Consider the following 27,710-nt stretch of genomic DNA (forward strand, 5'->3'; position numbering starts at 1 on the left):
CTCAAAGCTATTTAGGGGTCCGGAAAAGTAACTCCACGTTGCTTAAACAGAACATGAGCTCACACAGAGGCATGTTCTGATTTTTGACACCACATGTGCAAACCAAACAGAGTGGAAATACATCATTAATTGTGATGTGGACATTCACAACCAAATGATGGCAGAGCTGTTGTTACAGTTTTACAAGGTGGGAGGAGAAGTCAACATATTACCTTAGCATGAAATAGACTCAACAACTTGGAGAACAAACTCCAGGAAACACAGCAAGTTTAGAATTTATCTCAGAGAAGATGTTTGCTGGGCTTGGGATGTGATAGAAGGATCAATCAGCTCCCAATAATGATCTCAAATTTTACTCTCTTCTCGTTAAATGCAATCTTCTAGTTTTAACAGAATTATCAGTATCTACCACACCTTCCTAATTTCCATTCACCTCAAGCATGAATGGTTAGTTCTTATACACAGGGTTGGCTTCTGATCCCACAAAAACACTTATTTTTAGGATCATCTTACTATCTCAGAATCCTTTCACAATAATTGCCAATATTTTAGCTACTATTTCTGGCATGGGTGGTATGTTATGCCATAGTGTACGCTTTTTGTTGCCTATGGAGTACAGGGTAACTAAGACATTTAGTAAAATGTTAAGGCCTTAACTCACACTAATACTATAAGCGTATTTACTTATTTTATATAATGATGAATCTATATCGGAAGATTATGGCTTTTTCCTAAACTTGGAGTAGGGAGAGAGGGGGAATAGTGAATCAGCCATTGTGTACACAAATATCACGCTGCTAGGTTAACCTCCAATTCATAGACATTTTGCCTCGAATTGCTAGATTTAAATATTTTGCACAAAACCCAAACAAAATGTAAAGAGTTGTCTCTATGTCGATTGTACGTGGGTCAGTGAAGCTGCACTGGGGATGAATTCCGCCCCAAGCATTTGTGTGTGCTGACTGCAAGTAGAGGGAATAGAAAGGGAAATTATACATTGCTGCAACAAGGATGCTAGCCTGCACTTGTTTTGAAGTTAGTCTAGAGAAAAGCTTTAGTAGAGCAGCTAAAAGAAGAGTACTGATTTTGAGGTGATTAGCCTGGTGATTTTATTGCCATCATTCCTTGGAAACATTTTCGTTGTTTAATAAAAGATGAGAATTTAGTTAAGTAAACCCAAGGGGAGCTTGCGAGTCTTCACTGCACAGCGTTCATCACCATCTGTTCTCATTTGCCAAACAGAGATTCAATAGGCCTCGAGAGCAAGTGTTTCCATCTGCTCCATTTCCCTCACATGAAAAAAAGGAGAAGAGCAGCCAGCAGCACATGACCAGAGAGCTCTCCAACCACCACCAGCAAGTGCACCTCAAACCATTGTCTGCTGACCAACCTCGAGCCTAGATCACGACCTTCCGTGGAAAACCCCTTAATTCAGTGATATAATCAGAACCGTGGGACTTTCTTACGGATTTTTAAATATCTCTATAGCATCTGCATGTATATCCAGACATGCTGCACGACTCCTAGGGCTCTCATCCCCTGTTGTGGCCGGTCAAGAACAGGCAGGCCTGATTAGCCCTATCATCAGTTTTAACTGAAAAATATAGCACTTGGTGAAAACAAGAAGGTGAAAGGCATACTGGGATTCTCAGGAAGAAAGAATGCCATGGTGTATAATAAGCTGTCTATGAGTGACAGGGGAATTCTATTCCCGGGGCAAGGGATGGCCATTATAAGTGACCCATCTACTTGATGGGATCACTCTTTTCACAAAGAGTCAGCCTTATCCACTCCTACTGTGAAGGGAATAAAGAGAAAGGGAACATATGAAGAACACCCAGTCAGAACAAAATGCTGTCTGGGACGGCTGCCAAGAATCCCCAGGCATACTGGCTCACAATGCATTTCACATCATTTCACAGAACTATTCCACTACTGGTTAAATATCTACTTTCACTCCTTTTTTTAGTGGCACTGTACATTGCTCATTGCAGTATGCTGCAAACTGCTTACCATAACTCAGCTTACTAATGGCAGCAATGCACTAATAGACCGGCCACAGGAAAAAGTGGCAGAGCAAGGAATGGGACTTTTGTCAAATGTGACAAAGATTCCCTGTGTGAATAAAAGCCCTGTATTAGAAAAAACCAGAAGCAGAGCCAACAGCAGAAAGAAGGGCTTAAAGAGATACTGCTGTGTGTTCCCCCCAGAACTACCTAGATGAAACCAGGCTGCATATGATTTCCCCAGTGTTGTGTAGCAAGATGTTAGTCACTGCAGTTAGCATTGCAATGATGTTGGCATGACACAGGGGAGTATCTCTGGGTGAACAAAGTTTCTTGGTGCTAAAGTGTTTTTATGGCTCTGGCCAGATTTCTCTCTCTCAACTCTCTAATTTGAAGTAAATTATTGTCCTAAACTTCAGAGGCAAGGCCAGCCTGGAACAGACATTATTCTCTTCCAACATAAAATAAGTCCTAGCTACGTGTAGCAGAGTAAGGGGAGGTTTTAACATTTCCAACAGAAAAAACAGATCCTACATTTAATAACTCCCTCTTTCAAATTAACCAATAAAATGCACCTTCCAAGTTCCCCTGACTTCTACTGTTTCTCACAACATCTTCAGTATACTGAGTTAACTAGCTGCGCATAAGTAGGTGTGTCATTAAACGCACTTATGGTACCTTCCTACAGAAAAGCTAGGAAACATGAATACATATAAAGAAAAGGAGTACTTGTGGCACCTTAGAGACTAACCAATTTATTTGAGCATAAGCTTTCGTGAGCTACAACTCACTTCATCAGATGCATACTGTGGAAACTGCAGAAGACATTATATACACAGAGACCATGAAACAATACCTCCTCCCACCCCACTCTCCTGCTGGTAATAGCTTATCTAAAGTGATCACTCTCCTTACAATGTGTATGATAATCAAGTTGGGCCATTTCCAGCACAAATCCAGGTTTTCTCACCCTCCGCCCCCCCCCCCCCCACACACAAACTCACTCTCCTGCTGGTAATAGCCCATCCAAAGTGACCACTCTCTTTACAATGTGTATGATAATCAAGGTGGGCCATTTCCAGCACAAATCCAGGTTTTCTCACCCCCACCCCCCCTTTTTCAAAAAACCACACACACAAACTCACTCTCCTGCTGGTAATAGCTTATCCAAAGTGACTACTCTCCATATGTGGTCACTTTGGATAAGCTATTACCAGCAGGAGAGTGAGTTTGTGTGTGTGGTTTTTGGAAAAAAAGGGGGGGTGAGAAAACCTGGATTTGTGCTGGAAATGGCCCACCTTGATTATCATACACATTGTAAGGAGAGTGATCACTTTAGATAAGCTATTACCAGCAGGAGAATGGGGTGGGAGGAGGTATTGTTTCATGGTCTCTGTGTATATAATGTCTTCTGCAGTTTCCACAGTATGCATCTGATGAAGTGAGCTGGAGCTCACGAAAGCTTATGCTCAAATAAATTGGTTAGTCTCTAAGGTGCCACAAGTACTCCTTTTCTTTTTGCGAATACAGACTAACATGGCTGTTACTCTGAAACCTGAATACATATAGAGGTTCTATGGAATCCTAAAATCAGAGATATAACCATCTATTAACTTTTTTAGGATGGTTTGATAATTCTGTAGGCAGGCGATCATATTCTGTTCAGTTCTACAGGTTGTTGTTAACAGAGTCATTTGGATAGCACACAAATGATGGTAGAGATTTTAATAGCTGACAAGGGGATTTAGCTACACAACTCAATTGTGGTATTCACATTTATAGGAGTTGTGTATCCAAATCCTGGTGCTAGCTTCAAAAGTCTCATCCTAGAGTTGCCCAATCTGATTTATAACCATTCAAGAAAAACACTTAGTACATCTGGAAAGTCCTTCACAGCTACTGTACATTCATGCTATTGTGTGTCCTACCAGGATACTGCTATTCAGACATTTTCTGGCCCCTTAATGGTTACCTGTAAACTACTGTTTTACACTTAGATCTCTTATTAGTAATGATGTGTCCTTAATGTCCATCATAGCCAGGCAATACATAATTAACTTAAAGCTTAACACAAAGGAAGACACAGGGCTTGAGGAGAAAGGGTGATGAGTAGGAAATACGGGGGTTCCTGGAGTCCATAATGCACCTGTGCAGGGCCATGTACAACGCCAGTTCTTATGCTCAATGAACAGAAACTACGAACACCTAGCTCCACAAGCAATACTAGACTCCCCAAAGTAGACTGGAAGGAGGTATTATTAAATACATTCAACATATTCCTACAGCTGAGGGAATTCTGTTACAATTATCCATAGGTCACCATAATGTACACATTCAAGTACAGGTGGCAGGAAAAAAAAAAAAAAAAAGCTCTAGCCGCATGTTCAAGGTATTTTTGGATATGTCGTCTAACGTGCATTATTTACTGATCCACTGTGGCATTATGTGCCCTTGTAACTCTTGAGGTTTGCTTGCTCTGCTCTGCATCTCTCTATTTGTAAGGTGTATGCTTCCTGCCTGCAGAGGCGGATGTCATTCTGCAAGCTGCTGCAGCTCCTTACAAAGGGAGGCACACACCAAACACTTTGGATCATCCTCTGTTTGTTGATTCCCTTGATCTAAAATAAGAAGCCCTTTGGAATGAAAGTCTGTAGCTGTTCTTCAGTATGGAAAGACACATAATATTCCTGACTTCACGGCTTGTGTGTATGTGGGGTTCTGGTGTATTATGTACGGTGTGTTTGAATAGGAAACCTACCTCTCCCTGGATCACTGGTTACTACGCCAACATTCTTCCCCAGCAGAAGGCTCAAATCAATTCTATTATGGTGCTGAGAACTTACGGCCTGTTCCTTTCACTGCTACTTATTTGACCACCTGGTGTAACCCACATATTTTATACTGCAGCATTTGAACTTGTTTCTCTTGTGGAGCAGGAGACAGGTAGTGGGGGTGGACGAGACATGAATCTTATCCAGATACTCTGTCTCTCTGCACAGGTGCAGAGAGCAGGGCAGGCCAGGGTAACTCAGGAAGAAGAATCCAGGAACTTCCAGAAGGGGTGGAGGAGTTACGAGATATGCTCAGTAGCTATCCTGAGACTATAAGAAGTTTTTTCATTGTGATCACCGAACCTGACAGGTCATACCCTCTTCACGCTCTGAAAGCTGAGCCAATCAGAGTGGAAAGGGTGGGGGAAGATTACAGAGGAGTTAAAAACAGCCCTGTGGACTCAGCAGCTGATGGATACAGGACCAAAAGATGTGTCTGCTGTGAGGGCTGAGTCCCTTTCTCCTTGTGCCACTTTGGATACGGGTCAGGGCTATTCTAGCTTTATTTACTGGGGAAGGATAATGTTTGGTCCACTGTGGTGTGTTTTGTGGGCCAAAACAGAGAGCTGGGAGGGAAGCATTTGTTACCCCTAGATGCTACAGAGCCTGTGGACCTCCATTTAGCTATTACCTAACTGCTCTAAACTGGGATTCTGTCTCAGTTAGAGAGAGAGAAAATGGAGCAACAAGCTTCTGCAAAGAGTTAAGCTGAGGTGCAGGAAGAAGGGGAGTGCATAGTTATACAGAATATTGCCTGTACAGCTCCATCCCCCCCGCTACGCTTGCAAAGGCTGATCTGTCATAATTAACAATATCCTTTCCTCTCTCCCACTTTAAAAAAAATAGTTAAGTTGTTATACCTCCGCAAACTGAAACAGTGCCGACTCCTCAGTTTGTTTTGCAGCCGCTGGGGCATCAGGTTGTGATGGGCTCGAAGAGAGCTGGAGGGAAAAACGATTTTTTTGTAGACAGTCATTTCTAGCTTCAACATTCTACACGTCTTATACCAAATGTACGAAGACTCCCTGTATCCAAGACCATGCAGATAACTGTACTGTAAAGAGTACTTGGCTTTCCTAAGGGGCTAGTAAAAGGTAATCTGTGAGGAGTACTTACATCAGTTTCACTATTAAAATCACCATGATTTTTAAAGAGCTTTTACTGCTTCACTGAATAGTCAAAATAGCAAAATAAAAAAGTAACACCACCTCATGTTTCAGAGTTCAGTGAAAGAGGTATTTCACTGCAGTATGCTGGCATTTACAAAGCACAATAAGCAACTTAGTTTGGAATGTGTATGAACGCAGACATGGTAACAGCTGCACAAAACCAAAGTGAGGCACTGGATAAACACCAGTAGCCATAAACGCTGTACTTTGTTAATCTGAAATTCCGATTACATTGGGTTTGTATAGCGATTTATTTTCTACCGCCACAGATGCCTGCAATGTAACCAGAAGCATGTTTTATTTCCAAGGAAATTAAAACATGCCAATAAATAGGCATCTGAGGTGAAGCATATATGAGTAGCTTCCAACTTGCTCACCTTACAAAAGATGGATGTGCAGATGTGGCTGTGGATTGGCCCCCTACCCTGCCACTGGATGAGGAAAAGCCAATGGGATTTAGTGGGAGGTCACAGGGCCTCAGCATAACTGTAACTAAAGCACCTAACAAAATCCTGCACAACATCCCTCCTGCCCACGGCATTGCAAAATGAATGTGCAGTCAGTAGGTGAGCTGTGATTTCCCCTATATTACCAGGACTTACCAGGAAACCCCAAGCAAAAGGCCATAAAAAAGCCATAAAAAAAAAAGATGGAGTAGAGTGATTTTCGCAGTTTTGTAGGAATTGTGCAAATGCTACATTAGAAATATTGGATGATGAATATTTATTTATTATCCTCACCACCATGGACACTGGACTTTTAAGGTGGTGGTAAGTGATCTTATTACTGGCTGGAAAACTGAGTTTCCCCTCCCCTCAAGAGTGAAGCCATTAGCTTTTAAGAATTCAATATTATACATTTTATTCTGGCTGTTATCTTTCCTGATACATAAAGGATCTGTCTGTTCATGTATTTCAGGAGTTCTGAGATTTTAGCTTGAAACCTTGGGTTTTGTGGGTTGAAGTTAAGATATGAGCATTCATTTACTTTGGGGGTGAAGGAAGAGATGGTAACATTATTAGCACTAGAAGACAGAAGGCTCAGATCCACAGCTGGTGTAAATTGGCAAAGCTTGATTATCTTCAGTAGAGCTAGAGTGATTTACACCAGCTAAGGATATGGCCCTAGCGCTTCTGCTTAAACTGAATATCTTTGCTTATGGGTTTAGATTAGCCCTTATGGTTTCCTCCCCCCCACCCACCAAGAGCTGTACAGAACTTAGTCACACAACGCCCCCTACAGTTCTCAAGATTTCCACAGCTCACATATTTACATTTGTGTGTGATTTCATTCTTTACAATCATTTTAACAAATCAGAAAAAAATGTATAAACTCAAATGAGCCACGGATGTTCAGTGAGGGCTGAGGTTCTTTGGGAACTGTGTACTATTCATAAAAGACATTTGCAGCATATAGCATCTACTGCAGATGTTCCAGTATATGCCGTGCATACCAAACAATAGCAGCTACAGAACTTTTGAACAGTTTGGTCCAACTGAATACTCAACCTAATAACCTTATATTGGTAGCTCACAAAAACAACAGATTAATCTCCAGGCATGCAAAAAGATACATTTTTAAAGTAGTGCTTACAAAATATCAAAACTTAAATGAGAAGAAAATTTCACCCTGCAACAAATCAATGAATGCACAAATACTTTGGTACTGGGCTACAATATATGCCAAGTTTAAGCCTATACGGGAACTCTGTTGCCAAACTACAATATCCTGAAAATTGGCATTTCTAACAAACTCCAGGTGATTATTAACCTGAGACCCTTCCTGGCTGTTAGCAACAGAGAGCCCACTTTATTGACAGACTCTCAAAGGACTTAGACATGTTCAAGAAGTCAAGTGAAGTCATCCTCTGGTGTCAAACTGACATATGTGAAGCCAAAAGGAAGCGCTACTGGTATGTAATGAAAGGAGGCAGGGAAAGGGATATATAGTACAAAGTCTGCCTTCTTGGACAGCTGAGAATTCAGGACCTAATCCACACAAGACTTACTCTGTCCTCATTGGGACTATTCACGAGTCTATAGTGACTGAAGCATATAAGACTTTGCAGGAATGGGCCCGGAGCGTTTTGTCAGCTCTGTGGCTGTAGAATAAAGGAAGACTGTGGAGCATCCTCAGGCTGTCAGAAGCAGTACAATCACTTTTGACTGAGTCAACTGCTAAAATGGTTACACTGGCTGATATATAATTTAACTATACAGAACTCTATCAAAACCTTGGCTTGTAAGTAAAGAGTTTTGTCAGCTTAGGGCATCCCTGCACTACATCTAACAGCACTGTGTTTAGGGTTTCTCTCATGTGCTATATACACTTTTCTGCAGCTCAAGTCTGGCTTCCCCAACTGGTAATGGACCATTACCCATAAATAAAAGGGAATGTGGGGAGGGAAGCATGTGGTTGAAAACATTTGAGTAAAGGCTTGTCTCCTTCAGCTAAAGTGTTTGGGATTTCTTTAAAAAAATTTTTTTTTTGAAAAAATCATCCTTTTACTTTTGGAAACTCACCTCTGCAAACTGGAACAATGGTGACTTCCGACACGCTTCAGTAGAATTAGATGCATCAGACTGGCAAGTACTTGAGGAAACCTGAAATAGTGATGACAGGGAATAAAACATCAATGACGTGCCTACAAAGATAGCAGCAATAATTCGTAACAAGAAACACTGTGCAGCAGCAACAACAGTATTCAGAAGCAGGGTTGAACAGAAGATGGACAAGCTGATGTTTCATAATCCTGGGTACACAGAAGTGAATGGAATTAAAGGTGAGGCCAGTACTATGGCATCCTTTTTAATACACCTCACAATAGTTTAAACAGCAGTTAGGCCCAAAATACGACGTTTGGTTTTGCTTTTAAACTTCACAAAAGGTTTTATGAAACCAAATATTAAAAAGACCGTCTCAAATTAAACATACATATGACTTTTGTTGGTCATGCTGTGGGTACTCCTACACCTCTTATTTGCAAATTCATTATGGAGAAAAAATTAGATTATTCCAAAAGCAAAAACACAACCCACACCATTTCAAAAACTGATTAAGTATGCTAAGTGACAAAAGTGTATTTACTTATAACATTAAAAAATGCAACTAAGTACTTAAAAGCAAGAAAATGAGTAGTTAAAAGCCACCATAAATCTTGAATAGCTCGCATATAAAAATTTCATACCATGTTTTTGTTATGTGCTTAAGTGACTTAGGACCACTTAGAAATTCCACTGAAAGTCACTTAACACAAAACAAGGTAACAAAAATAGAACATTTAAAACACTATTCTGTGGGTCAGAATAAAGGCTATTGTGATTGAATACGCATTGCTCTGTACTTGATTTTAAAAAGCATATAAGTGACTTAGGAGAACAAGTCCCATTTAAAGGATATTAAGTTTGAAATATATTTATGAAATGTCAATTTTTTCAGGGTAAAGAGTTATAGCTGCTGTCTCAGGAGACTTGTAGCTGCAGCTTAACAGAAGTGTGTAGCATTGCATGGTAAAATTATGTACATGGATCATTTGGAAGCTGATCAACAGCCAATCAAAATTGAGGAGGCTTTGTGGAACTGTGAGTATCGTGCGAGCACACACTCTCTCTCTCTCTAAATGATAGGATTTAGGGATCCTCCCCCATAGAATTTTTAAATGCCAGATGCAATTTCATCCATGAAGAAGATTTAAAGTATTTTAATGAAAGTATTTTATAAACAAACAAGACAATTTCCTGGGCATTTATCTTAAATTCTTCACCACAATAAATTTGCCAATGCCAATCAGTAACAGATGCTGCACACCAAAACATGGAGGGCCCCTTCTTGATTTTCCAGATACAAATATTCTCCACCCCCCCCTTTACTGGTTGGTAATTTTTGAATTGGAGGTGAGGGGAGACTGCTGGTTGTATTGTTCTATAATGGCATTTTAAATGTGTGAAAGGTGCTGAGAGCCCTGAAGTGTGTTTTTTTGGGCTCATATTATGCATAAGTCGAAAAAATGACCCACCAGCAGCTTAAGTGGTGTGACTCTGGAGCTTTACGAGTGAAGGATGTACATTTGTGAGAACTCACGTGTCTGTCATCTATAAGCACGGGGATTCATTAAAACAAGCAGGACTAGAAAAGGCACCAGAACGTCTGGTTGTTCTTTTCGGAGATTGCTCCTGAAATCTACTCATTGCAGCCGAGGCACAGAGAGCAGTTATCGCCAAAGAATTTATGACTTGGGATTCTGATATCACCCTGCTGCCAACGATCTCTCTCGGCTCATTTAGCCTCCTATGTTCACGTATGGACTCCTTTTTCCCCGCAAGATGATCAATGAAATTCATTTGCCACAAGTGAATGAGATTCTACACAAACAACCCCACAAGGCTACTTTGATACCCTCCTGCCACCTCGCCTTCTCAAAAAAGTTATCGCTCCCTAAATAAAACACCATTCCTGAGTGTTATAACCTGTATTCCAACAGAATCTCACTAAATAGCAATTTTCTATTCTGCACAGGTTTCAGAGTAACAGCCGTGTTAGTCTGTATTCGCAAAAAGAAAAGGAGTACTTCTGGCACCTTAGAGACTAACCAATTTATTTGAGCATAAGCTTTCGTGAGCTACAGACCAGCCCTTGTACTGGACAGGCAACTTGGCTGTAGGCAAATCGAAAGAGTTGGACTTGAAGGGTTGAATCGTCACTTGGATCTCTGGGTTGATTAAATTGGGGTCCACTAAGGAAGCATGGAAAGCTGACACTTGTGCTCCGGTGTCCCTCCACGCGGTGACCTTCTTCCCGCCCACACTCACAGTTTCCCTCCGCTCCAAGGGTATCTGGGAGGTATCTGGGCCTGCGGACCTCTGGTGTGATTCTGGTGCAATGAACTGTAATCTGTTGGGGTTCTTGGGGCAGTTGGCCTTTACATGTCCCAGCTCGTTACATTTAAAACATCGTCCAGCTGACGGGTCACTTGGGAGAGGTGGGTTGCTGGAGAACAGGGTGGTGGGACGATAAGGGGTCTGGAGGGTTCTTTGGGAGGTAGGTGGGGCTTTGGGCGGCCCCCAGTAATAGGGTGTGGTCTGGGGTTGTCCCTTCTGGTCTCCACTCCAACTGCGACCAGTTTTCTTCTTCTCTGCCACCTCCACCCATCTGGCTTCAATCTCTCCTGCCTCGATTACAGTTTTGGTCTTCCCATCTAGGATGTATCTTTCTATTTCCTCAGGAACACCCTCTAAGAATTGTTCCATTTGCATTATGAAGGGCAAATTTACTGGAGACTCACCACTTGCTCCTGATATCCAGGCATCCCAATGTTTCACAACGTGGTAGGCATGTCGGGTAAATGACACGTCTGGTTTCCACCTTAGGGCTCTGAACCTCCAATGAGAATGCTCGGGTGTTATCCCCATTCTGACACTCGCCTTGGATTTAAACAGTTCATACTTGTTCATGTGTTCTTTAGGCATTTCAGCTGCCACCTCAGCTAAGGGTCCACTGAGCTGTGGCCTCAGCTCTACCATGTATTGGTCGGTAGAGATGCTGTACCCAAGGCAGGCCCTTTCGAAGTTTTCTAAGAAGGCCTCAGTATCATCACCTGCCTTGTAGGTGGGGAACTTTCTGGGATGGGAAGTGGTACTTGGAGAAGGATTGCTAGGGTTTGTTGGGATATTCCGCTGAGCCTTTATCTTCTCCATCTCCTCCACAAGCTTCCTCTCTTTTTCCTTCTCCTCCAGTTCTTTGTCCCTTGCCTCCATTTCTTTGTCCCTTGCTTCCATAGCTCTCCTGTGAGCAGCCGCTTGGTGTTCTGCCTCTTTCGCTGCCTCCCTTTCTTTCTCCTTTGCCTCCATTTCTCTCCTGTGAGCAGCTTCTAGAGCTTTTTCGGTTGCTTTCATTGTCTCCAGTTTGGCTAACTCCAATTTGTGTAGTGCCTTGGTGTCTGACATCTTTACCTCTCTGTTTTTAACTAACTTTACACCCGAGGTTTAGAAATAAACAAACAAAACTGGGCTGTAAAATTTTGCTGTGCTGGAATAGAATACCTATTCTCTGATAGTGATTGTCAGCCTACAGAAAAAGACAATTCCCTTGTCTCTGCTCTGGGCCCAAATCAAAGCAAAAAACCTCCAACTACCTGGAAACCTGCTTACCAGCAGCCTAAAGGAAAAAAAAAAAATCCTTTTCAAACCTGTGCTCCTTGTAAAACAAAAAAAATAAAATCCTAAAAAAAAAACCCCTGCCACTTTTGTCTCCAGGCAAATGGGTAGAACCCCCCCCCCCCCCTGTACTTTTAGGGAAAGAAAAACTCTGGGTTGGAAGACTGTGAATTTCCCTGCAGGAGTTAAGTACCCTGCCTCCAGGCAAAGAAAACCTGCAATTCACAAAGATAATCCCCTTTTGTCTCAGCTCTGGCTCCAAAGCAGAGAGAAAACAAGCTGCTTTTCCAGCAGCTCCAAAGGAAAAAAAAATTTCCTTTTTAAAATCTGTATTTCTAGTTCAAAAAATCTCAAATTGATCTCAAAATGATTTCAGGTTAATCCCACCACGCTGTAGCTCACGAAAGCTTATGCTCAAATAAATTGGTTAGTCTCTAAGGTGCCACAAGTACTCCTTTTCTATTCTGCACAGTTACTTTTCACAGTTACTTCACAGTCTAGTATCAGTGGGTTCACAAAATACCTCATAGTACACTTGCTAGTATAAGACAGAGTATCATAAATAATTGGAACTCAATTATAATCATCACAGTGATTGAAAAAGGTACATTTGTGATGCACACGCCTTGACGTTTCACTGAGTCAGTTAATTTCAGCCCATTGCATTGATGGGGAGCCTGCCAAGAGTAAAGGGTCCTCAGGATTTGTCCCTTACTTATTAAATTTATAAAATTCAGTCATCTGCCACGATGCCCCAGCCACTGGTGAAGTTTGGCTGTAATAAAGAACTGTGGAATATCAGTGTGAAAAAGTCTCCCAAGGGCTTAATTTTGCCTTTCAGGCAGAGCTCCACATGTAGGGCAGTGTGAAGCCCCCAGCAGAAGTTCTACGAAGTCTCGTGCCTCAGAACTCTGCTGGCCAGTTTGCAAAGGTGGGAGGAGGGTCTGCTCCATACCTGCTTTCCCCAACCATGTGGGGGTGGTGAGCATGGCTAGCCCCATGCAGGACAAGGGCTGCATAAGTGCTCTGTTCCTGGAAGGGTATGCAAGGGGAGAGAAATGAAGAGGTTCCTTGTCACCCCACACTTATGCACACAGTGGTGCAGGAGGCCAGGCAAAATTTCTGGCCTGACACTGTTTGCGCTACACTACAAAAACACAATAATTACTGAAAAGCAACTGTTGGAGGTTGTGGAATAACCGTGGTTGTAGACAATCACGCCCGAACTGATACTCATCTTGCAGGGTTGATTTAGGCATAATTAAAATCAACTAAAGTGATTAAAAACCAAGTCTGATTTTTTTCCCCTTGAAGTCCCCTAAGTTAAGAATGCGGTTTTTACAAAATTCTGTTAAATATTTCCCACCCCAAAACTCAGTTAGTCCCAAGCCAAGAACAGCTTTTCCAAGTTCAAGTTCAGCTGCACAGCTATGAATTTGGAATTGCAGCAATGAAAGTAAGACCATTGCAAAAACTTACACGTGAGTAGCCCTGCTGAGTTCAGTGCTGAAGTACTTACGTCTTTGGTCATGGCCTAGAACGGTCATAGTGATCACTAATGCCGCTATAAGTAGAAACCCTCTACTTTTGTTTGTTGCTTCTCTTTTGTCCACTCCAACTCGGTACCAGATTATCCTCAGCAACACACAACTGACACTGGACCATCACTCATGACTTAAACCCCAGGTAACATGGCCCTTAGTAGTTATCAATTGAGCCAAGATCCAGCCCCTATACAGCACAGTGCAGCTCTTCTACCTGAAGCAAAAGAGAAGAATCCTTATCCTTTACGCATATTCTCCCTTCTCCCCACATCTTTCCTCTTCCTAAAGTAAGAGAGAGAATTCAAGAAATTGCAGTGATTGGCACCCTGTAAATAACTTAGACTGCTACAAGATTAGATTATGATAGGCTACATAGACTGAGGGCAGGGGGAATAATGAGAGCAAAATTGCAGCACTGCTGCTCAGAGGAACTTCTCTGAAATAACTCATTGACGCCACTAGGTGTTGCTATAAGTCTAACAAAAAATTCCACTAACAGGATATTATCTATGGGATGTCAGATTTGAAACAAGAGGTATTTCCCATGGAGACAAGCCAACATCTAAAATAGGAGCAGCCCAAGGTAATTTAGAAAAATGGTTACCTACCTTTTTGTAACTGTTGTTCTTCAAGATGTGTTGCTCATGTCCATTCCATTGTAGGTGTGTGCACGTCCATGTGCACAGTCGTTGGAGATTTTTGCATTAGTGGTATCCGTAGGGCCGGCTGTGGCGTCCCATTGAGTGGTATATTAGGTGCTGCCGGCCCTACACGCTCTCGGTTCCTTCTTGCCGGCATCTCTGACAGAGGGGTAGGAGGATGGGTAATGGAACGTACATGAGCAACACATCTCGAAGAACAAGTTATGAAAAAGTAGGTAACCGTTTTTTTCTTCAGGCGCTTGCTCATGTCGATTCCATTCTAGGTGACTCACAACCAGTATCCTCAGAGGTGGGATCAGAATTCACAATCTAGTGGCTTGCAGTACTGTTCTACCGAAGCCAGCATCGTCCCGGACCTACTAGGTAAGTGCATAATGGGATGTGAATGGGTGGACGGATGACCAGGTGGCCACCCTACAGATTTCCTTGATAGGCACTTAGGCCAGAAAAGCTGTCAAAGAGGCTTGCGCCCTAAGTGGGGGGTGACAATCGCCGGAGGTGGCACCTTCGCCTGATGATAGCAGCAGCAAATGCAGCAGCGATCCAAGAAGAAAGTCTTTGAGCGGACACTGGATGAACCTTTCATCCTATCCGCCACTGTGACGAACAATTGCATCGACTTGCGAATGGCTTGGTCCCTTCAACATACAAGACTAGCGCCCTCCTGATGTCCAGGGAATGCAATCTGAGCTCCTCCTCCGACTTATGCAGCTTTGGAAAAAACACAGGCAAATAGATGTCCTGCTCCGTATGAAACTGCGAGTCCACCTTGGGAAGGAAAGCTGGGCAGATGACTCTACTAGGGGCCAGGACCCCCTGCTGCTCCCAGGAGTCGGAGGTGGGTCCCTGGTTAGACTAGGGTGTCCGACCGCAGCGGTACCTCTGATCAGCTCCAGTGCAAGCACACGGCCTGACGCAGGTCCTTTGCCCAAAGCCCCTTTTTCTGTAGTGCTGGTGGCCCGTCAACTTTGACCACTTCTTAGGCATTCGAGAGGGGGAACGATGCCAGGTGGACTCTGGTGCCAGTGGTGCGTTGCGCGCCGATGCCGAGATGCCGGGTGTGGAGTCCGACCGAGAGGACTCGGAGGTAGGGTGAAGCGCAGCCTCTTGAGGAGGGTCCTCAAGCGGATACCCTGCTCCTTCTGAGTTTGAGGGCAAAAGGTTTTTTGCAGATCCTGCACTTATTCTTTCTGTGGGACTCCCCCAAACACTTTAAACAGCTCTCGTGGGGGTCACAAATGGGCATCGGCCAGCTGCAAGATGAACATGGCTTAAAGTCTGGGGAACGGGGCATGCCCCACTCTAAGGCCAAGTCCCAGCTGTGACTCTAAGTCCTCAACTACTACTCTACACTTAATGGTCTAACTAAGTAGCTATCAACTAACAACAAAGGAGACAGAACGGCTATCGCTCTTGCGATGTACGACAAGGCACTCTCACCAACCGTCACGGGCAGTAAGAAGGAACTGAGAGGCTGTAGGGTTGGCAGCACTTAATATACCAACACATGAGCTCGGCACTCACGGGGGTGCCACAACCGACCCTCTGGATACCGTGAAGGCAAAAATCTCCAACGACTTTTCACACCTAGAATGGAACTGAAATGAGCAAACACTTGAAGAACAAGTTCAATGGCTATTAGCCAGGATGAGTAGGGATGGTGTCCCTAGCCTCTGTTTGCCAGAAGCTGGGAATGGGCGACAGGGGATGGATCACTTGATGACTGCCTGTTCTGTTCATGCCCTCTGGGGCACCTGGCACAGGCCACTGTCAGAAGACAGGATACTGGGCTAGATGGAGCTTTGATCTGACCCAGTATGGCCATTCTTATAACTTTTCCCCTTCGTTTTAAGAGATGACAGAGGAGAACTCTGCGTCAGCATTTAACATAACTGATGCAATCTACCTGGGGGCCTACTGCAAGTTAATTAAACATCTTTTGTTGTGTCCACCTTTAAGTTCTCCTGCCCACCTGTCTAATAAGCTCAATGTTGTGTTTAGAAACTGTGTTGGTGAGCAAAATTGAATTTTCTTAACAGAGTGGAAAAGAGAGTGTAGTTGGTTGAACAATTACGAAAACAGGGATGTAGGTGGCAGTATGATTAACACAGGGATGGTGGCAGAAAATTACAGAGCTACTGTGCAAATGCCACTGTTGATTTCTCTTTTTCCCCTTCCTCTACTGATACATATACACGTTGTTCCCACCCATTCACAGCTTTTGCAACTATAAGTAGCACTTGGTTCCTCATTTAATGTAGATTTAACAAGGAAGTTAATGTATGTCGAATAATTTAGTGAGGCTCAACAGATATGTATCATTATATCCCTGTTAATCCTCAAGAAACGTATGTTCTTACTAATAGAACTAGTGATCTCCCACTCCTTTACTTTAGATTTAATAAATAGCAAAATGAAGTATTTTAATCCATATTACTGTCTCAATAGCTACACTTGTTCCTAAATCCCAGGGTCTGTTTACTGTCGTGGGTGGGGTTTTCATACCATGGACCCTTGGCCAAACACACCAACAGCGATGATACTGCTATGCCTCGCGCTCGCCAGAGGATTCTGGGAAGGGTTAACTGAGATCATTCTTGTGAATACACCCCACGCTGAGCTCATGTTACATAATAGGAGATCTTCAGTTTGATTTCCACCTTTCAGCCCCCTGCTTCAGAAGCAGAGTCGAGTTGCTTGTGCTGGAGATGAAGTGCAAACGCCAGCATTTAAAAGAGTTTTGCAAAGGACAATTATCCAAATAACTGATCCCTGGGAGCTGCTAGGTTCCCAGTCAGGGGAAGGCTGTGTGCGCATTCTGGTGAAGTGCAGCACTCACACACCATGTTATAAATCTTAACTAATTGTCACAACAGCCTTGTAAGTGCATCTCTGGACTGTAATGACTTAGCAGGACTTCCTCTACAATTGATCTTCCTGGCTGCTGTGGGTCGCCTAGGCGCCTGGCAACAGAACCGAAAGCAAGAAGACTCTCTTTCCTGACAGGGACAGGAGCTTATGGGGGAGAGGGAGAAGAGGAGCCTGAGTGGGAGGGGAGACAGCGACAGGGAGGGAGAAGGGCAGCAGGCTCCCTACTTGGGTCCGGGCCTCCCCCCGCAGCAGCAGCAGAGTTTGGGCGTGAGAAGATGCAGGGGGTTGGGGCACAGGATAGGGTGAGGCTGCCTCTGGGCGGCGCTTACCTGGGGGGTTCCCTGGAAGCAGCGACATCCCCCTCGCTCAGCTGCTAGGCGGAGGTATGTCCAGGCAGCTCTGTGCGCTGCCTCCACCTGCAGGCACCGCCCCCACAGCTCCTATTGGCTGTAGTTCCCGGCCAATGGGAGCTGCAAAGCCAGTGCTCTGGGCGGAGGCAGTGTGCAGAGCTGCCTAGCCACGCCTCTGCCTAGCAGCTGAGTGAGGGGGATGTCACTGCTTACAGGGAGTGCCCCAGGTAAGCGCCGCCCAGAGCCCACCTCATTCTGTCCCATACCCCAACCCCTTGCATCCTCCCACACCCAAACTCTGCTGCTGGGGATAGGGGGTGGTGGCCTGAGACTGCCACAGAAGTGGCCAGTGCGCCTGGTGTAGGGGCTGTCTGAGCTGCCCGAGCCCAGCCGCTGCAGAAGTCACGGAGAGTCACAGAATCTGTGACTTCTGTCACAAAAACTCACAGCCTTACTCATTGGCAATGTGCATCTCACCATCTCCTTCTAGAGGCACTCCCACATAGATAATAGCCTTCTACTCCTACCAGTTACTTTCTCAGCTCAAAATGATAGAGAGAAGGGTTGTGGATCTAAAGATCCCAGATCTGCTGGGCACCAAACTCCCTTAAACCCTTTTCAAAATCTCAGCCACTCAGTTTTTCTGGCTGTCACCCATTTAACCACATGATCCTTGAAGCAATCAGAATATGGAAGTGTGTAATGTTTGCTATTGGAAAGTGTCATTAAATGTGGTTGCCTCTCCCCTGGGGCCAAATTCTGACACCCTCACTCTTGTTGAGTAGCACCTCTCTCCAAATGCACCTTACTGCTTTCAGAAGGACGGCACCTGAAGTAAGCTGGTATTCAACAGAAGCACAGGGCAGACTCTGGCCCATAGCAGTGGTTGGCAATGGTTAACAGACCACTTTACCCACTGAGCTCAGTGTACATTTCTGAGAAGTGACAAGAACTTTTCCTCTACATTTCTTAGGGCCCTCATGGAAAGAGGAGAATCTCTAGATTTTTTTGGTTTCCCTACTGTGATGTACATGGATACCTTGTGTTCTGGTTTTACAGGAGACAGACTGCTCCTTTCACAAGTTGCCAACCTGAATTTGTGCTATGTATACTTCAGCGAGTGTCCACTTAATGTTCTTAAATTGCTTCAATGTTTGCTTTATGATTTTACCTTTAGAAGACCTACAGTATTTTATGTGTGGCCATGCACATACAGGCATATCCATCTCCTTACTGGATCTTCCTCTATGGCTGCATGTGCATGAGTCATTTGTCTTCCAAGGTTGGAATATATTTTGTGCATGTTCTGGCCCTCATTTTGACCAGTTCTGGGATAGAAGGATTTTGGGGCAGAGATGCCCGGAGGCAAAAATATTTTATTAGCCACACTGCTTCCTACTTTTCAGAAATGCTGTATCTGATACAAGTGTGGTTTGCAACCCACATAAATCCTTATGTGAAGCACAAAAAATCCAAGAGAGGGCTATTTCTATCCTGAAACCAACATAAGTATTCCTATCAGCCCAGATCACCGATGGACCCTGCAGTGCTCATAGGAGCATTTCACATGTAACACGTTGGAGATCATCCTAGTTGAGACAATTTTCATATAAACAGCAAAACGCTTCATATCCAAAGTGGAGAGCAAAGTTCCTTGGGTCCTTTTAGTGAAACAGCATGCCTGCTCCCATTTAATGTCAGTAGGAATTGTGGGTGCTTAAAAACCAGGCTCCATCTTTAAAAAAAATCTTCCCCCTCGCATCCGCCCCAGTAAAAATAGTTATAAGTCCCAAATCCAAAAGGCCACATTTATAGGCTTGACACTTACGAGACATTTATACTTTAGCACAAAGTAACCAAACAGCACTTTCTCTTTCACTTACAGAAAACCCTAATTCCAAACAAAGTTTCGCAGGTGTTTTCTCTACAACAGTACCTCAGAGTGCTAATATCTAAAACAGCTCAAGAGTTCCACTCCCTAAACATACTTGTCCTATCCTTAACTTGGATCTTGGCAGATATGTCAAGGAGCAATAAATTTCAAATATTTTCTAATTTTTGCATCTATACAAACCATATCTGTATTGTTACTATTTTCAGCTTTCGGTTAAAAATATTTTCTCTGTTCTGTGGCCAAACATAATTTTATGTACGTTTTAGAATAGGAATTTATGCCACAGGTCCACATGTTCAAATCTGGGCATCAAAAATCTCACTCATGATATACAATACTCATTATAATACCACCCATGTTGGGCCTATTTGAGCCACCAAATGCACGATTTGGGCCCTCAAATGTACCCTAAATAACAACCAACCTCCTGAAACCTGTAGAGAAATGGAAAAACATTTTTTATTTACTGAAGTCCTACGTAAGTGCAAAATGTTTGTAATATAGTGAAATGACTACAAAGCATTTAAACCTGCTGTGCATAACACAGAGCCCTAACTAACAGGAATAGACTATAATACCTTGAACGTATGCTAGCACTTGCAGCCCTTTCAAGATCAAAATTTACATATGACCAATGTAGTTGTATTATTATTATTAAATATTTACATTGCTGTAGATCTCAAAGGCCTAGGTCAGGAAAGGTGCTGAGTTGTGCCAGGCACTATACAAACAGACAGGCCAAGATGGTCCCTTCCCTGAAGGGCTTGCAATCCATGGTCTAACAGAATCATTACATTCCAGTACTTCTGTTTTTGACAACAACAACATCTTAATGGGGAGATATAAGAGGTCTCATATCACTGCAGTCAGTCAGTGGAATTATATTGCCACAGTACAGAAGACGCATCAAAATTAGGCCTAAAGCGTGTTCAATGGTCTGAGGAGAGTCAAGCCATGCTGCTCAAACATGGGTGCCATCAAATGTTGGCTAAGATGTATACTACATTAATATAATAATACCTATAAATATTTCTCTTAAGCACTCCTGCTAACTGATTCGTTGGGGACAAGGGAGGAGAAATAGTTACTTACCTCTTGTGCAGTCAGGGCATGTTCCCCTGCTAAAAGCAGCATACTCAGGCCTCCCATCTGCGTAGGATCTGTTCAAGAGTAAAAGAAATATTAAGGTGATTCATCTGCAAGCTGAAAGAACTTACTGTGTGCACTGAAAAACCTCAAAAGGCTACTTGTCACAGATGCTCCAAAGCAAGATGCCACAAAGCCAGCCCAAGAGAATCACAAATAACCATTTCTACATACCCTCTGGGATAGACATTCAAAGCTGTTTGAGGGATTTGATTGGATTTGTGTGCTTAACTCCTCTTTGTGGGGAATTACAATTTTACTGCCACAGGTTCCAAGCACTACAGTGATGGATATCTTTAAAACGGCAAGTGTGATGATCTCATACCAAACATATGCAGAACAGCGCTAATATCACAAATATTTACAATGGAAATGGAAGCTCAGAATGGGGGAGTAACCCTCCCTCAGCTACAGAACAAGTAAAGAGGAGGGACCGCATCAGAGATGAAGCTTCCTTTTAACAAAAGGGAAGCATGTTTGCTTTTTTACTTATTTTTAAACTAGAGCTGAATTTAGTGTTCAAGCATGCCAGGCTGACAGCTCTGGAGAATGTAGCCCTCTATTTATCCATAGCACCAGTACAGCACAAGGCATTTGGTTGGGCAAACTGCCCACATGTCACCCAGCCAATACAATATTAGGTAGAGTTAAAGTAATCTTAAATAAAATAAATAAATAAATCTTAAAAATGTCAATAAATTGACATGGCAATGAACAGTGGCACCAGGTACTCACCCGGTGCCTTTTTCAGGGATCTCACAACACTAGCCTTTTTTTACTATTACAACTAATGATTGATATTAGAGTAGTGCCGAGGGGCTCCATTGAAGATCAGGGCCCTGTTATACTAGGTGCTGTACAAACACATAGTAAAACAATTTGTGGCCTAAAGAACTCACAAGACAGATCAAGTGGGAGAGAAAGAAAATAATTATCCTCATTTTGCAGATGAGGTACATCTACACTCAGCCCAGCCTCTGATTCAGGTTTGAGGCCAAGCCCCTCTTCCATTCACACACAAATCAAAATCACTTTGACTCAGGTCAGCAAGCACTCAAGACCTGGGTCCTAGGACCGTTCTAGGGGGGTGAGCCAGAGCCCGAGTCCTGCTATGTATTAGGTTTAAGCCCCGACATTCTGCAGTGTGGACAGAGCTCAAGTTACAGACCCAAGTCAGAAGGTCTGCATAGTGCAGTAGGGATGCATTAGCATGGCTGAGAGTCCTGGGTCTAGCAATTTTAATCCCACATCTACAATGCAGCATGGATGCTCAAGCAATGGCTTGAAAACACTGAGTCCACAAGCCCAGGTCCCACAGACCTTGGGGTACAATGCACTGTAGACATATCCTGAGGCACGGAGAGATTAAGTGACTTTCCCAAGATCACATAAGCTGTCTGTGGCAGAGCTCGGAATCGAGCCCACATCTCCTAAATTCCTGTCCATTGTCTTAATCACACAACCATTTTTCCTCTCTAAACTTTAACGGCTACATTCACAGGGTTAAGTATTTTTATACTGCATTTACAGATGAGTAAACAGAGACTCAGAGAAGCTAAGCAATTTTCTCCAGATCACCCATGGAGTCGGTGGGTGAAGAAGGACAAGCTGACTCCCAATGACTGAAGAACACTGCCTGATACCAGAGTGACTCACTCCAGGCACCAGGTTGGTGTAGAATTAATTTTCTGCCTTACCACAAGGAGCAATGCGAGGAGCCTTTTTTCAGTTTCCCATTTCATTTCACATGGGAAAAAAAAAAGCTTAATGGGGCCAAATTTGGGTTTAAAGTCGTATTAGCCTTGAGAAGAAAGATAAAATAATCCTCAAAGAGGAAATACATTGGTTTGGTGTGGGATTTTTAAGAAACAGTGGACAGAAAAAACTCTGGAGGCAGAAGGTAGGGAGGGGAGGGAAGGGGAAATCAGGCACATGACAGAAGTATTGTCTTGCCAGGCCAAGCTATCCAGTTATGAAAGCCCTCCTCACCAGAAGAGCATTCCAACTGCACTGACAGACAGCAGTTCTTGTCCTTCCAGTTGGGAGACGTCAAAGCAAAGGAATGAGGCAATTCAGCGGGTGGAGGGGGAACGGCATCCTTCAAATACAGAATAACTATGTGCGCGATAGCCTGGTCCAAACCCTTTCCCTATTTCCAAGCATTTTCTTTTCCAGAAGAAGGTCTTGTTTCTCTTCCTTTTAAATGAGCACCTTCTTAATTATAGGGTAAGATTAAGGGTTTTATTTTGAAGTGTTACTGTAGTTGCAACAGACACTGAAACCATGTATTTAAAAATAAAAATCAAAAGGAGAAAAAATGACAGCTTAGTGGAAAGTGAAAGTTTAATTTGGTGCTCAAGCAACTAAAGAATAGTCGTGCTGCAGCTGAAACAGAGAGCTGGAGGTTGGATAGCTGCTCTTGAGGAGGACAAAAATGCTGCTACCAAGGTTTCAGATTGCAAGATAAAATAATAAAAGGGACAAATAAGATTTGTGTGATAACACACTGCATTATGTTGATACCCTCTTGTGCTTGAGTGTTACTGAGGGCTCGAAGAACAAATTAAGAAAGATAAATAGTTTAATATGGTAAATGCTATTTTAAAATTATTTACAGGTATTCAACAATAATAAAGAGATATCTCTCTCATTATCAGCTTTATTCAGAAAAGAATATGTTAATAGTATAATGGAGGTTGATTTGTGACCTTAACTATAGCTTTCTTTCTTGCTAAAGCTAACAACACGAGTATCACTTTGTTTGCAAATAATGGCTTTTACTAGTACTGGATTATAATGAGACGGAACACTGCAAGAAATGTCCATGCAAGCGAGACATCGTACAGAATGTCTGCCTACTGAACGCATTTAAGCTTTGCCTTATGCCTTATACAAGTAGGGCCCTATCAAATTCATGGCCATGAAAAACACGTCATGGACTGTGAAATCTGGTCTCCCCCCTGTGAAATCTGGTCTTTTGTGTGCTTTTACCCTATACTATATAGATTTCACAGGGGTAGACCAGCGTTTCTCAAACTGGGGGTCCTGACCCAGAATGGAGTTGTACTGGGGTTACAAGCTTATTTTAGGGGAGGGGGGTGTCACGGTATTGTCATCCTTACTTCCATGCTGCCTTCAGAGCTGGGCGGCCGGACAGTGGCCGCTGCTGACTGAGGGCCAAGTTCTGCAGGCAGCAGCGCAGAAGTTAGGGTGAAAATATCATGCCATGCCATTCTTACTTCTGCGCTGCTGCTGACGGCAGCTCTGCCTGCAGAGCTGGGCTCCTGGCTAGTAGCCGCCACTCTCCAGCTGCCCAGCTCTGAAGGCAGTGCTGTCATCAGCAGCAGCGCAGAAATAAGGGTAGCATCACGCTCCCCCCATAACCTTGTGACCCCCCCCAACTCCTAAATAGATGAAATAATGAAATTTATTATTTTTAAAATCCTATGACCGTGAAATTGACCAAAATGGACCAGGAATTTGTTAGTGCCCTACCTATAAGGTACCCCAGGTCAGACATCTTTTAGTAACACTTCATTACAATTTCTATTTTGCTTTAAGAATAAATAAATAAATATATAAATAAAAAAGACACTGCTAGTGACATTGGATACATAGAAGCCTAATGTCAGTGTCAGATATATACCTGACTTAATAATTGGTCAACAATACTGGGGGAAAAAAGGATGTTTCTTGTATAGAGAGTACCTTCTTAAAAACCACGACAAATTTTGTGCCATACTTGCATTGGTAACTCTTATTAACACCAATGGGACAACTCATAAAAGGCAACAAGGATTTTCCCCTCTATATTTGTTTTCCTAATATTATTGAACATAAAAGCAAAGAAAACATAAACATGTCAAATGAAATTGGCAGTGTGGGATGTCTTTACACCACGCACTTTCCTAGTTCTAGAGATGCAACGTGTCTTGAAGATGCATGTTATTAATGGAGTACCAGTGGTTTAAAGAATAACTGTCCTTTGCTTTTCACTTCTTCCTATGTTCAGCTACTGTCTGGTTTTCTAGCAGTAATCCATACGGATTTCAAAGCTGGCAATCATGGGGGCAGCAATTAGACATGAATGAGTTTTTGTAAGATTGGAGAAAGAGGAATTGAGCAAGGCTCAACTGGTACAGAGTTGACACAAGGTTTTCCAGTTGGTATAGCAACACTGAGGCCTTTCATGATTCAGTGATGAACTTCTCCACTGTGAGCACGTAGTACTTTCACAGACTACTTTTGTACCGGTGGAACATCTGCTTTTCACTAGTGGGGTGCAACTGTGACACGGCAGGAGCAGAAACCCTACCAACTTAATATGTGACCCACAGACTGAAGTACACTATTCCTAGACAACATAAAAACACTGTGCTCTTTACAAAAGGAGGGAGGTCTGGTGGCTAAGGCACTGGCCTGGAACTCGAACTCAGCACATCTGGGAGCATTAATGCACTATTCAGATTCCCCTGTCACCCAACTGTGTTGTTTTGGATATATTTACTTCATTCATTTCTACTAAACAAATCTATTCTTAACTTTATTCACACAAGTAGCCTGCTCACATGAGCAGAGGTAAGCATGGGCATAATTAATTGCAGCATTAGGACTGGGATTTGAAAAGCCTTCCTATTACTGCTTATAGATGACTGTTGTTTACTCTAGGGAAGATGGTGGATCCTTTTCATTCAGTGTATCAGATCTTGCCAGAAATCTACTGATTGTTTTGTTGCCCAGTTTTAACTCCATCTGCAGAGATTGACTAGCTTTATTTTAAATTCCTAGCCTTAATTTTTCTGGGTTGCTTTACAGCTCTGTTTATACTAAAGGACACTGTAGGGGTTTATTGTGTACAGAGGGGAGGTGGTTTCACTCAGGAGGAATAAGCCATGCGAGCTGCTGATCACGTAATCTCAAGAACATTTAAAGATGGTTAATGTTATTCTTCTGATGTTAAAAGCAGAATGGAATGAAGGGATTTACAGTATCTGATGCTGGGCTCCCAAATAACAAGCATCACAAATTATATAACTTTGAAGCATGACAAACTTCATTTTGAACTACATTTCACACTTCCTTCATGCTGAGGAGCAATTTCATTATGGGAACTTTCATACCATTGGGTTGGGCAAAAATGGATACAAGCTTTTTATCCTTTCAATCCCATCCCACACACAAATTTCCCCTACCCCTTTGTCTGTAAGCTCTCCAGGGCAGAGAGCTTGTCTTTTCTGTCACACACACAGCACAGCCTAAACAAGTTTGAAAGTTTTTGTAACATCCTGTGTAAATGTTGTCTTTAAAAACAAGTGAGGGAGGGGAAAAAGAGCTTGTTTTGTCCCCACTAAATCCAGTTTGTGCCAGTTTTAGGTTTTGAAGTTGCCAATACTCAAGCACATTAGCGCCTGTATTAATCAAAGACCTGATCCTGAAAGTTCTGACCACTCTGCTTGTTAAAAACCTCAAGTTTTTTTTTAGTAGTTACCAGTGTATCATTTCTGTGTACGTGAGATTGATAAACATTGCACGGTGCCACATGAAATTACAGAAAGAAAATGCATACAATCAATAGTATAATTTTTTGATTTATAGTGAAAAGATCTAGTTCTAATTAACTGATGGTGGTCCAGAACTGCAAAATTTGGATCCAGACCAAAGCCTGCCCCACTTTTAGATGTCAGATCTCTGGCCCTGATTTATGATAGAGCTTGTGCTTAAGTCCATCTCTATTCAAAACACTACATAGCACCTGAACACAGGCTTCAGTGTGGTCCTAAATAGAGGCGCTTACCTGAATTAGGGTCTATAATTGTAACATGGAATGGAGAACATGGAATTATAATAGGCTTGGAATGGAGAAAGCTAGTCTTATTGTCTTTCAGGATAGACTCTCTTAACGTCATCAGTGACAGCGACAATACTCACAGGAAACAAGGACATAAAGCTCACCTGCCATTCCAAAGTTCAGCTGAGGCATTTCTTCAGTCTTTGCCACTTTCTTGGGACTTGGTAAATCTTTTGCAGATTCTGGCGGGAAGGCCCATAGCTTTTTCCTGTTTGTAACAGTGGATGACTGGGTTTTCACAGGTTTGTTTGTTGTAGGGCACCACTTGTAGCCAGGATTTGCCTTCATAAATGCATCTTTGTACTAGACAGGAAAGGAAAAAATAAGCGGTAAGGAAAATATTCAAATCAGACATGGCAATAGGATATTTACAGGACAATGGGAGAGCACCCCATTCACTAGAGTGTTCAATTCAGCATATAGTCTTTTATACTCTTAACTGTGGAGTTTCATCAAAGGTCTTAGTCACATCTCTAAACCTGTGCTTTGAGTTCACTCTGACCACCAAGCCAAACCTAACAAGATGAAGTTATTAAACAGCAGGATTTAAAAATAGCAGAGATTTTCCCATCCTTACTGGTTATCAGTAGCTGGAAAATAAACCACTTTGGAGATAAGTGTGACAAGATTGCATGGCTCCTTGCTCCGCATACACTTTTTGGGGGTTGGAGGGCAGGGGAAGACGACAACTTTGTCTTTTACAATGTTTTAGTTATATTCTTTTCAAGGCCAGGTATATTTGTGAGAAAATAAACTGTTACTTACAGATACTGTCTCATTTTCTGTGACAGTGCATCTGATACTTTGCTCTGAGTTCATAATCAGAATTTACCACCATGCATAGCGATCTTTAGCATTAGAAAGCACTGTGGCTGTTTGAAACCTTTCTATGGCCTTGAACACACAAAGCATGCGTCCAAATTGTTTGGATACATTCCTAGCACCCGATGGCAGGAGAGGCTAACCAGTCTATGTAGCTTGAAGAAAATTCTGGCTCTAATGGAGTCTGGATTAGAAGATGCTTTATTCAGTCCATAACATCTGACAATAATGTTTTTATACTAAAACTACTTTTTGGTCTTATTATTAGGGCTGTCAATTAATTGCAGTTAACTCAAGCAATTAACTGAAAACAAATGAACTTGATTAAAAAAATTATTGGCGATTCATCACAGTTTTAATCGTACTGTTAAATAATAATAGAAAAACCAATTTAAATTTATTATGAATATTTTTG

General features: G+C 42.7%; 1 protein-coding gene across 8 annotated transcripts in view; it reads right to left on the bottom strand.

Annotated features, from left to right (window-relative positions):
• Window positions 1–27,710, bottom strand: part of BBX (BBX high mobility group box domain containing) — a 199,704-nt gene that overhangs the window by 51,689 nt on the left and 120,305 nt on the right. For all 8 annotated transcript variants that reach the window (XM_073306538.1, XM_073306507.1, XM_073306528.1 and 5 more), the window contains 4 exons: window positions 26,578–26,776; window positions 20,572–20,639; window positions 8,529–8,609; window positions 5,698–5,778 (listed from right to left, as the gene is read on the bottom strand). In XM_073306538.1, the coding sequence (XP_073162639.1) occupies window positions 5,698–5,778; window positions 8,529–8,609; window positions 20,572–20,639; window positions 26,578–26,776 (429 nt within the window). The remainder of the gene's footprint in view (window positions 1–5,697; window positions 5,779–8,528; window positions 8,610–20,571; window positions 20,640–26,577; window positions 26,777–27,710) is intronic.

This window comes from Lepidochelys kempii, chromosome 1 (genome assembly GCF_965140265.1).
Source record: "Lepidochelys kempii isolate rLepKem1 chromosome 1, rLepKem1.hap2, whole genome shotgun sequence".
Lineage (NCBI taxonomy): Eukaryota > Metazoa > Chordata > Testudines > Cheloniidae > Lepidochelys > Lepidochelys kempii.